Raw genomic sequence first — 11465 nt, 5'->3', positions numbered from 1 at the left:
ATATAGTTTTTCTTTCTTAACTACAGTGGTTCTCTGGAGTAGGAGGGTAGATTGTTTTAGCCAAAGAGTTAGCCTTTAACTTTAATACTGTCCCTAGTTCATCTTATGTCCTAAAGTAAGTCTATAGCAAACAACACCACTGATGTCTGAGGATACTTGACCCTTTACTAGAAAATAGGATTGCTAAAAGTTACTCCCCACCAAAATAGTCTAAGGATGTGGATAAAAATGTTTGTCAAAAGGGGTAGATTTGAGTGGGCAGTGTAAAATGTTAGGAGCTCAGGCTGACAGAGAGATCTGGGTTTGAATCTCTGCTCTGCCACCTATTGGCTGTGACATCACTGTCATCTCATGAAGCCTCAGGCCTTATCTGTAAAATTGGAAGAACAGGATTTGCCTTTGGGGGCAGTTGGGAGGATTAGATAAGGTAATGTGTATAAAACATGAATATTGTGTTATTTTTTAGAAATACATTTATTGTACCCTAGCCGGTGTGGCTCAGTGGATTGAACACCAGCCCTGTGAACCAGTTTGATTCCCTGTCAGGATACATGCCTGGGTTGTTGGCTGAGTCCCCATTAGGGGAGTGTGAGAGGCAACTGTGTGATGTTTCTCTCGCACATTAGTGTTTCTCTCCCCCACTTTCTCCCCCTCTTCCCCTCTCTGAAAAATAAATAAAATTTCTTTAAAAATATACTTATCGTGGGTTAATATACGTTGTCTTTTATCCATTTTTCTATTGGGGTATTATTGTGTGTTTCTTATTTACTTTTACTGTGCAGTTTATACTCAGCATAGTAGGTACAAATAAATCTTATTCAGTAACATCAGTAATAATTCAACTGAGCAAGTGAAGTGACTTCTGGGTGTCCAACCCAGTACTAGTCTCTGAGAATACAAAGCTGCCTGAGTCTAGACCCGTGCTAAGAGAGAGTGATTCACAGGTTGCTGTGGAGGCCAACTTGCTGCTCCAAGAGGATCTGGAGATGTTGTGTGTTGAGTGACTCACAAGCAACCAAGCCAAGAAAGGTGAGAGGGTTCTTAGTGGAGAGGGAGAAGTTAAGTGAATGTCCAGAACTCTTAAAAAAATTTTTTTATTTCTTTTTAGAGAGCGGGGAAGGGAGAAAGAGAGGGATATATATAATACATCCATGTGAGAGAGAAAGGGTTGCCACTCCTGTGCTCCCCCTCCTCGAACTGAACCTACAACTCAAGTGTGTGCCCTTACCAAGAATCCAATCCACAACCTTTCGCTTTGAAGAATGACATCCAATCAACTGAGCCAGGGTGAAGGCACGGAACTGTTAAATGAACAGTGAGTGAACTGTAAGCTGGCCTGGTGGCTCAGTTAGTTGGAGTGTTGCCAGAGCACCAAGAAGTTGCACGTTCCATTCTGTGTCAGGTCACATACGTGGGTTTTGGGTTCCACCCTAGTCCAGGCATGAGTGGGAGGCAGCTGATAATGTTTCTTTTTCACATAGATGTTTCTCTATCTCTCTCAAATCAATAAACATATTAAACAAATTTGCTAAAATCAATACAAACATCCTCAGGTGATGATTAAAAAAATAATAATGAGGTCTATCTACTGGCCATGATGTCAAGATTCAGTGAGGTAATAGTTTTAAAGTACGTGCTTGGCACACCAACTGGCAGAGTAAGTGTTCAGTGTTTGTCATTATTACTATTATGTTTTAATTTAATATTACCTTATAATTATAAACCGCATCATCCCCCAAGATATTTCATCCCTTGATCGCTGGACTGCGAAGGAGGGTACCAGGATTCATTAACCACTGGTTCAGTCCATGAAGAGCTTTAAGATAAGGCGGCCGGCGTCGGACGCACAACCCAGTCAAACGCCAGCGTGACGTGCCCAGGGGAGGAACCATGCAGAGCTGGGCTCCTAGGGTCACATGGGCCTCAGCCCGGCGCCCGCCCCGCCCCGCCCCGCCCCGCCCCGCGGAGTCCGGCCTCCGCGGCTGCGGCTACACCGGCTGCGCCTGCGTAGAGCCGAGTGCTCTGAGGCCGCGTCCGTGGTTGAGGGGGCGCTAACAGCAAAGGGGAACAAACGGCGAGTGACCGGCGGATGGCTCTGCGGGACCTGGCAGGCTCGGGGCCCTGCACTCGCGGGCCGTTGGGGGAGGCGGAGGCGGCGGAGCCAGAGGCGCCGCCCTTGGAGGCGGCGGGAGCCTCGCCGGAGGAAGATGAAGAGGACGACGGCCGCGGCCGGGGCCTGTTGCGTTGGGATGGCTTCTCGGCCTGGCTGCACTGCGTGTGTGTAGTGGGCTTCGACTTGGAGCTGGGCCAAGCCGTGGAGGTGAGGCCCGGCCGCATCGTTGCCCCTCTGCCCTTTCCCGATTCCCCCCGCGCCGGCGCGGCCCCAGCAGAGGGGCGGGCCAAGCGGCCTAGACCCTGGCTGCTCCGCATCCGGGCGTGGCTGGCCGGCCCTCCGCCCATCGAGCCGGGCTGCAGTCCAGTGGCAGTTCCCGTGGGAGGATCCTGGGCTGCGGCGAGGGGTGAAAAGTTCTCTAAGGGCCCCTCCTAAATACTTGTTGATTTTTTTTTTTAAACCGGTGTTACAAGAATACATAAATGGTTAGCGGCACCCGGAGGAGGCTGCAGGCAGGATGTTTGGGACTTTTTCAGGAAGCAAACAATGCCCCCGACACTTGGTGAAATATAACAGCCCAACCTCTCAAAACAAACTTTTTTTAGACTCAGTTGTTTTGGTCATTCACACTAGTAACTTTTGAGTTAGAGCATTCCATAGAGCCGAAATGGAAATGCTCATCTAGCATGCCTTTTCTTCTTTTCCTTCTCTTCCTCATTTCTGTTACTGCTTGATGTTGCTTCTGAAACAATAGGCCCAAAACCTAATAACCAAGATGGACATAAGGTAGAGCCGTTTTCTTGTAAATCTCTCAAATTTTCCATTTTCATGGCATTTTATTGAAAGGCCTTTGAATCTCACTGGTTCTTAACATTGTGTAAGGTACTTTTTGTAGCGTAAGAGATTTCTTGTCTTTATATGTCCAAGAAAAATATTATCAGAAGAATGTGTATTTCAAAGATTTTGGGGGGGTAGTGATTATATTTTAATAAACCATCTCTTTCTGATTTCAGTGACATGAGTTGACTACCAAAATTGACCAGGAAGGTTTTCTTAATGGGAAGATACTGCTTTTATATTCAGCCTTCTCTGTTATATCATTATGAGGTTCCATATACTGTTTCCAAGAAGATCTAGGCATTATGTTGTTTGCTGGGCCTACAAATATGAATAGTATGCTCTAAACAATATTTGTAGATTGAGACTACAATTTAGGGAATAACTAAAAATTAGTCACAGTAGCACAGGGACAAAAGCAGTGTCTGACACATAGTGGTGTTTAATAAGTACTTGCTGATAGAATTAATGAATAGAAGAATAATTCTTTATCTTATAGAAATAATGACTCCCAAAGAATTTGAAGAAGAGATTTGTAAACCATCTATCGGTTACATGGACATGTTAACAGAAGTTTTATGTATTGCAAAATACAATTTAACCAAAAAGCAGTAGATTGGGTTATAGTTGATTACGTTTTTACATAGCCAAAGGAGATCTTCTTGGGCTCTCATTATTTGACACACTTTTTATAACATGATTATGTTTTTTTTCTGACCAAATAAACACTAATTCGCATAACTGAGGTGCTACAAAAATGAGGATCATTAAAGATCTTATTTTGAATTTTATTTTCCATGGCACAACCCAGTACAGTGTCCTAACTGTAAAGAGTTCATAATTTGGTCAGTAGTTCATAATTTGCTTACTGAAACTAAAAAATATCTGATAGATTTCATGAATTCTCTCCATTAGGAAAATGCTCACTAGTAAAAAATTATGCTTGCTTCCATGTACTATCTGGGGGGTTATATATGGACTTTATAGTATCTTGTCCCTAGATTAAGAATCACTGATTTTAGAAGGTGTAGGATGAGAGTGGGGAAGATTCCCTAATAAAGGATCCAGAGATAGATAAAACACATTAAGTGGGATACAACACTACTTAATTTTGTTATGTTTTCCTGAGAAACAGAATATTTTATTTTGTCACTTTTAAAATAGAGGAAAACTTGAAACCTATGCGATCCCATTAACTAGTGTCACTCCAATAAACAATTAAAAATGAAAAAACACAAATTAGAAAGTAATATAACACAATAGTTGAAAAATAGATCATATTTTAGCTTTGTATTATAGCCATATTTAGGCCAAAAATGGACAGTAGGGGTGTCTGTACTGGGACAAGAAGGCGTGTAGAATTGTGTTCGGAAAGTGACTTGCAGTAGCCCAGCAGTACTTCCTGTAAAGCACAACCATGGGGATTGAAAAGGGAACTTAATTAAATACTAGGTTAAAAACTAAGGTTGGACAATAATATCCTAGAATCCACCTGTGTTATCAAAAAGTCATTGAATCTTAGGCTTGAGAGAGACTTGAGAGTCTGCTGTACCATCATAGAAAAGACCATTTGCAGGTTTTAAACAAATGCATAAACAGTGCCACTTATTCAAGTTTAAATCCCTACTGAAGTGACAGTATAGAATATTGATCAGGAACTCAGACTCTGGAGCTGGACTGCCTAGGTTTGGATTTCTGTGACTTTGGATATATTACTTTGCTTGTCAGCCTCATGCTCCTCCTCTGTAACAGGATAACAGTACATATGTTTTGGTGTTGTGGGAGTTAGATTAAGTTAGTGTTTGTGAAGCATTTGGAATAGTGCCTGGGTCCCAGTAACACCTAAATGTAAATCTGTATTTGGAAAGCATTGAGTTTCCCTTTTTATTTTCTATTGAGAGAGCCCCTAACTTGCTTGGTTAAGATGAGGCCTTTGGAGTTTAGTTTTCTCACTTGTAAAATGAAATGAGTTACTGGGATCAGTATTTTAAGTAGGGGAACAATTTTTCCCTGTGTAAGTGAAAATCTAATGTAATATCTCAGTGGCTAATCTGATTGAAATGGAGCTTTTGTGTGTATATTTGGTTATAAATGATAGAGACTAAGCTACAGCCCACAAAGGTATTTTAAGATACCCAGGATACAAACCTAGTGTTCAGAAAATGGTTAGAAATCAGAATAGGAAAGTCCCTTGTTTCTGCTCTTGTTTTTATGGATTCTGTTCATGCTTCATGTACCCTGCAAACTGACTTCTCTGCTTCATGGTGGTGATCTTTTACCCTGGTGAAGTTGCCCCTTTCAGCCACTTAAGTGGAGTGTGAATGTCCCTCTCATTCCAAACACCAGAGGAAGGTACTCACTCAGGCCTGGTTTGGGGCAGATTTTCACTCTGATACAATCAGCTGAAGATCTGGGTGGTTGGGGCATTTGTCAGTGTTGCATAAAACATCTGCGGGGGGTGGGGGGTGGCTGTCCTGAGTAAAGGAGACAGTTGTGGGGAGGGCTTCTTTTGAGCTAGAAGAGCCTGGAAAAGGTATAGACTGCAGGAGGTGTGCTTAGCTTCCCCCCGCCCCCCCCTACCCTTGGTGGCCCTGAAGCATCAGAGAATCCAAATGTCCTCTGGAACAGGTTTGAAATTCTCTGGATTTTATATATTGTATGTTACTTCTGGATTCGAGATCACCTGATTATTCAGTAAAGCCTTAATTATCTAAATACATAATTGCCTAATTTATTCAAGTTTTTCCCCCATTTGACTAATAATATGCTCGTGGTTGAAAACTTGGTAGGAAAGAAAATTATAAACACTAGAAAACATCACTCATACTAAGAAACAGCTGCTGTTAATATTTGGCATTTTTGTTAATGCTTTTTTTTCTTTGTATAATTTTATATCTGTCAAGGATTAATTTGATTGTTAGGAACAGAAACTTTCAAATGTTATATTTCAATAAAAAATATTTACTCATTTTAAAAAGTGGAAAAAATGGCCCGACACCACAGTATTTGGATAGGCTGGGCCTCAGTCTAAGATTCCAGCTCAAAATCTGATCTAAACTAAATTATGCTACAGGAAAGCTTGATCAGTTTGAACATGGAATGGACACTGAAGCATTTCTCTCAAAAAAGAGCAAAGTTTAGATTTAATTGTCCATGTTTAGACATGGACAATTGTTTAGATATCTAAACAATTGGACAATTATATCTAGATATAATTGTCCATTAAGTAAAAAGAGATTGATTGTGAGGAGTCTTTTGGAACACAGATACAGGAAACAGAAGGAACCTCATGGAATTTGGAAAGCCCCAAAGGCTTTTGCCTTTGTCTCTGGAGCTGTGTGGTCTTTTGTCTCTGCTTCTCATTCCAACTCTGTTCCCTTCTCTCTGCTGAGGATGGTTTCCCCAGCAAGTGTTTCAGTTTCAGCTCCCCCATTTTACTTGACTTTGGGTTACCCTGTGGTACTGATTTTAGCTACTCTACCTTTGTATTCTGGAATCACACTGAAATGTAATTCAAATACTAGAGAATCTGATTGGTTGAGAGCCTTTCAATCACATGAACCCATAGAACGTCATAGGGGATTGACATTTCTACAATTTGTGGTTGCTTGCTGAACCTCTCTGGCCTCCTGATTTTGTAAGAATTGAGGGCGTTGATGGCTTTAGTTTTCTTGAAGGTTATGACCTATCAATTTTTTGGACAGAATTTCAGTCTACTGAAAAGTGCCCAAGTTTTGGGGTTTTGAACATTTGTTAGTTGTCTGAATTTTGGCCATTTTCTTCAATACTTTGAGTTATAGTTTCCTCAAATGTACAGTGGGAAAGTAATACACTGAGGATTTTGGAGGTACAAAATGAGGTAATGCATGTAAGAATTATTGCTCGTCATTTAATGCATGCCCAATATATCAGTTCCTTTTGTAGTTAGTGTCCTTGCACATTCAGTAATCAGGGTGTGACTGTTCTTGGCTATTACCTCAGCTTTTGTCTTGCTTTGAATTGTGGTTTTGTGGGGTTTTTTGTTTGTTTGTTTGTTTTAAATATACAGCTTTGGATGTGAAACACAGGTATTTAAAGCACTTCCTGGGAATCAAACATTAAGATTTCATTTTGCCAATGCTCTATGACGTAACCTGTTTGTATATATGTACAGTTTGTATTGCACCTCTTGCTGAATTTCAAGCCAGTTAAATTATCTGTAAAAAGCAGGGCAGTTTTATTAATATATTGTGTGAGTCAGATTTCTTACAGATTACTAATATCCTCCCCCCGCCCTGCCTTTTATAAACAAATTGAAGATAAAGCTCTGCTTTGGGGTGAAGATAAATTTTTATGTTCTTGTTAAACAGCAGTTGGCAGAATTGGCTCTCTTTTCTTTCCAACTTTTGCTTTTCTGAGGCACCGCCTATTCCCCCTTATCCTCTTCACAGGGTGGAGCCTGAAGTAGTCACCAATTTTCTCTACTTTAGCAGTTTCTATTTTTCTAAGAAGGATAAAGGTGGTTGTGTGAAGGGTTGTTTCTTTATTTCTTTCACTCTTAAACTGGGTGATCCATAGCTTCAGTACTTGATCATTAGCAAGTTTACTCTTTTAATTGAAATTTATATGTAATTGTATGTTGCTGTACTGTCTTTGAGCCATCTGCAGAGCAGATATTTATTGGGCACCTACCATATTCAGACTCAGATATATTCTGGAGTTAAAGCCTTGATCATTCCCCCTTTCATTGAGTTTACAATGTAGAGGGAAGGTAGGCTATTTAACAGCCAGTGTTTTGATAGGAGAATTTTCAGGATACTAATAGTGGCCTTTAAATTTCCTTGTGAACTAGTAGCACTTCATGTCGCTTGACATAGTTCTTTGTTTGATGAGTAACATGTTAGTGTCCCAAGCTTCTTAGGCTCCTTCATAGTTTTTACAAATTCTTCTTTGGTGAGACTAATCTCTTATTCTTTTATGAAATTGTATAATCCTAATCTGGACGTAATCTGGGACATTATCCTGTCCAGTTAGTCCTTTCACAAGTACTTTATTTATGTTTTTGTATTTATTATGATGTATGATGTAAAACATGGACAATTAAATCTAAACTTTGCTCTTTTTTGAGAGAGATGCTTCTTCAGTGTCCATTCCATGTTCAAACTGATCAAGCTTTCCTGTAGCATAATTTAATTTAGATCATATTTTGAGCTGGAATCTTAGACTGAGGCCCAGCCTGTCCAAATACTGTGGTGTCAGGCCATTTTTTCTACTTTTTAAAATGAGTAAATATTTTTATTGAAATATAACATAGAAAAGTACACAAATCCTAAGTCTATAATTTGAGTTTTTATAAAGTGAACATGCCATAACACTACCATAGGGATCCAAAAACTGACTATTACTACTGTGCCAGAAATTTCCCTTATCCTGTTTTGGTTATGACCCATTCTTCCACCTACAGCCCCCTGGCAGCTACTAAATTCACTTTCTGTCTCCATGGATTCTGTTATTCTGTACATTTCATGTGAAAGGAATCATATTATGTGTGGCCTTTTGTGCCTGGCTTCTTTCACTTCATATAATATTTTCAAGGTTCATTCATGTTGTATGTGTTAGTACTTCATTCATTTTTATGGTTGGATTTTATATCATGCGGGTGTACTATATCACATTTTGTTTATCTGTTCATCATTTGCTGGCAATAAGGATTGCTTCCACTTTTTGACTATTATGAATAATGCTGTTATGAACATTTGTTTATAAGTTTTTATATGAACATATTTTCACTTCTCTTGGATATATACCTAGGAGTGAAATTGCTGGGTCTATTTACTAAATTGTTTTCCAGTATGGGCACATTTTACATTTCCATTAACAATGTGTAAAGATTCTAATTGCTCCGTATCCTGCCAGCACTGGTTATTGTCTGTCCTTTCTTAAAAATTTTTCAAGAATCCTCATCTGAGGATGTGTTCATTGATTTTAGAGAGAGGGAGCAGGGAGGGGCAGAGAGAGAGAGAGGGAGGGAGAGAGGGAGAGAGAGAGAAACATTGATGTGAGAGAGAAACATCCATCGGTTGCCTCTAGTACACACCCTGACTAGAGAATGAAACCCACAACCTTTTTGTGTATAGGACGGTGCTCCAACCAACTGAGCCACCTGGCCAGGGTTGTCCTTTTGGTTACAGCCTTCTAGTGAATATGAAGTGGTATAGTTTTATTTACATTTCTCTAATGACTAATAATGTTGAATGTTTTTTCATGTGTTTACTGATAATTTATATATATATAAATAATTTTGAGATAATAATAATTTTGAGATTATTTAAATTTATATAGAGTTACTACAAAAGTAGTTCATCCAGCTTACTCTAAAATTAACATTTTACATAAATGTAGTACAGTAATCAAAACTAAGAATATAACAACTGAGTTTATTTGGATTTCACCAATTTTTCTAATGACCTTTTCCTGTTTTAGGATTTAGTCCAGGTTCCTATATTGCATATAGGTATCAAAATAAGGTTTAAAAAAAAGTAACACTCTACACATATCACATATAAAAAGTGACCCAAAGTGAATCAAAGACCAAAGTGTAAGAGCTAAAACTATAAAACTTATAGAAGAAAAAAGAGGAATAAATCTTTATGACTGTGAATTAGGCAATGGTTTCTTAGGTTTCTTTCTTTTCTTAGGTTTTCAAAAGCATGTCTCCATAGTTCTCTCTAGTCTGTGATAGTCCTTAATCTTTTCTTGTATTTCATAACCTTTATACTTTGGAATAGTACTAGTCAGGTGTTTTGTAGGATGTCTCTGACATTGAGTTTTTCTGGTATGTTCTCACGATTAGTCTGAGCTTAAACATTATTGGAAAGAATGCCACATGGGATAATTCATTCTCTCTTTAAGGATATGATGATGTTTGTGAATTAACGTTTATGAAGGAGATGAGGCAGGTGTTTCTAGGGAAATAATAATCTCTTCCAAGCCTGGGGTTCTAGGTGGGAAGTGTGATGGAAATGGATACTCAATCACACAGCAATAGTCAGGCACCACTTATACACAACTGGCGTGCGTGTAGGCATGAATTTTTCCGTGTCCAAGTGATACCAGCAGTAAGTTAACTGTTACTACTAATTTTCCTTTTCCTGGGACCATGATTATTCCCCCAGTATGGTGGGAATATTATACTGTGCAGGGGCAAGTGGTAGATAGGCATACTTTTAAAGAGCATAGCCCCATTTAAAACATATTAGCCCCATTTTCAGTATACATATTAATATCTTCCTGAGGCACCTTTTTTCCTATTCTATCGTAATGTGAAATATATATGCTATGTCATTTTTTAGACCTTAATAATTATATCAAATAAAACTTTTTTCTTTACTTGATACCTGGCCACCTCTACCTCATTTGTTATGACATAGGAGATCTTATTTTAGGTAACAAAGCCAGGGTGACATTAGCTGATGCTCTGTGTCCCCCCCCCCCTTTGATGCCTCCCAGGAATGCCAGTTGCCTGGGGGCAGAGATGCCTGGACTTGAGCTGTGGAGAGAGAAAACTTCAAGCAGAGAGGCATCTCCAGGTACTGGGGCCAATCCATAGTTGATTATTTCTGTATAGGTATCAGTAGCTAACTGACTAACAGCGATTGCCCAAACTTACATTTAAACTTTTTTTTTTCATGAAATAAAGTATGTACATAGAAAATAATTCTAGGAACTGTTAAAATTTGTGCAGGTGAAGATACTTGTTAGTGGTTACTTTTCTTTTGTTATTTTTAGATATGGGGTTTAATTGAGATTTTAAAATCAAGTTGGATTTTTCTGATCTTAAATATAGAGTGAACATTTGGATAGTTACTACAAATAATAATACATTGTTTTTAAAAATATATATCTATTCCAGAATAAAACGCTGGATAGTCTTAACAGAGTACATTAAAGTGAAATTTGAGAATTCTGTTTGGCAGTTTAGTACAAACAGTTTTTGAAAGGCAGACTTGATAGTTATGTAATTCTTATATCCTTTTAGCTTACTTAAATTTATATAGCATATATAAACTTATTAAATACATACACACACATATATGTTATTTATATTTAAGTTACTTTTACATAGGTAAAACATACCAATATTTTTTAAACCATATGAAACCAAAGTCCAAAGGAACCACTGTGATTATGTAAAAGAAAAAAAATGAAACTTTATGTATTTGCTTTTGAGTGGATATTTTAATCACAAGAAATAAAAGTCTGAGGGGCACTTACATAAAACTTATTTTAGAGCCTAAGATTAAGCCATCACAGGCCACTAAACTTACCAGTGTTTTAGACAGGCAAACTCCAGGGTAACTTAGGTATAATGAGATTTTTATAAAATACTTGTATAGCTAAATAGGTTATAAGCTTGCCATTTCTGCTTTGAAGGAACAAGGTAAAAAGGTCTCAAGGGAGATGTATCTACACATAAAGAAGAATTATATATTAAATACTGAGTTGTTGAATGGTCTTAATTGATTGAAGAAATATT

The 11465-nt window shown here is 38.5% G+C and overlaps 1 protein-coding gene across 4 annotated transcripts in view; it reads left to right on the top strand.

Annotated features, from left to right (window-relative positions):
* The first annotated feature begins 1972 nt into the window (after positions 1-1972).
* DENND6A (DENN domain containing 6A) overlaps positions 1973-11465 on the top strand; it is a 65619-nt gene continuing 56126 nt past the window's right edge. Inside the window, exons 1-2 of one of the 4 annotated variants that reach the window (XM_037040733.1) lie at positions 2235-2320; positions 10439-10518. In XM_037040733.1, the coding sequence (XP_036896628.1) occupies positions 10464-10518 (55 nt within the window). In that variant the 5' untranslated portion in view covers positions 2235-2320; positions 10439-10463. Of the gene's footprint in view, positions 2321-10438; positions 10519-11465 lie in introns of all 4 variants that reach the window. The other 3 variants (XM_037040732.1, XM_037040730.1, XM_037040731.1) reach the window with 3 other exon arrangements.

Source organism: Sturnira hondurensis, unplaced genomic scaffold (assembly GCF_014824575.4).
Source record: "Sturnira hondurensis isolate 20B ecotype Veracruz unplaced genomic scaffold, ASM1482457v3 Scaffold0002840, whole genome shotgun sequence".
NCBI lineage: Eukaryota > Metazoa > Chordata > Mammalia > Chiroptera > Phyllostomidae > Sturnira > Sturnira hondurensis.
This window is presented reverse-complemented; position numbering and strand designations above follow the sequence as displayed.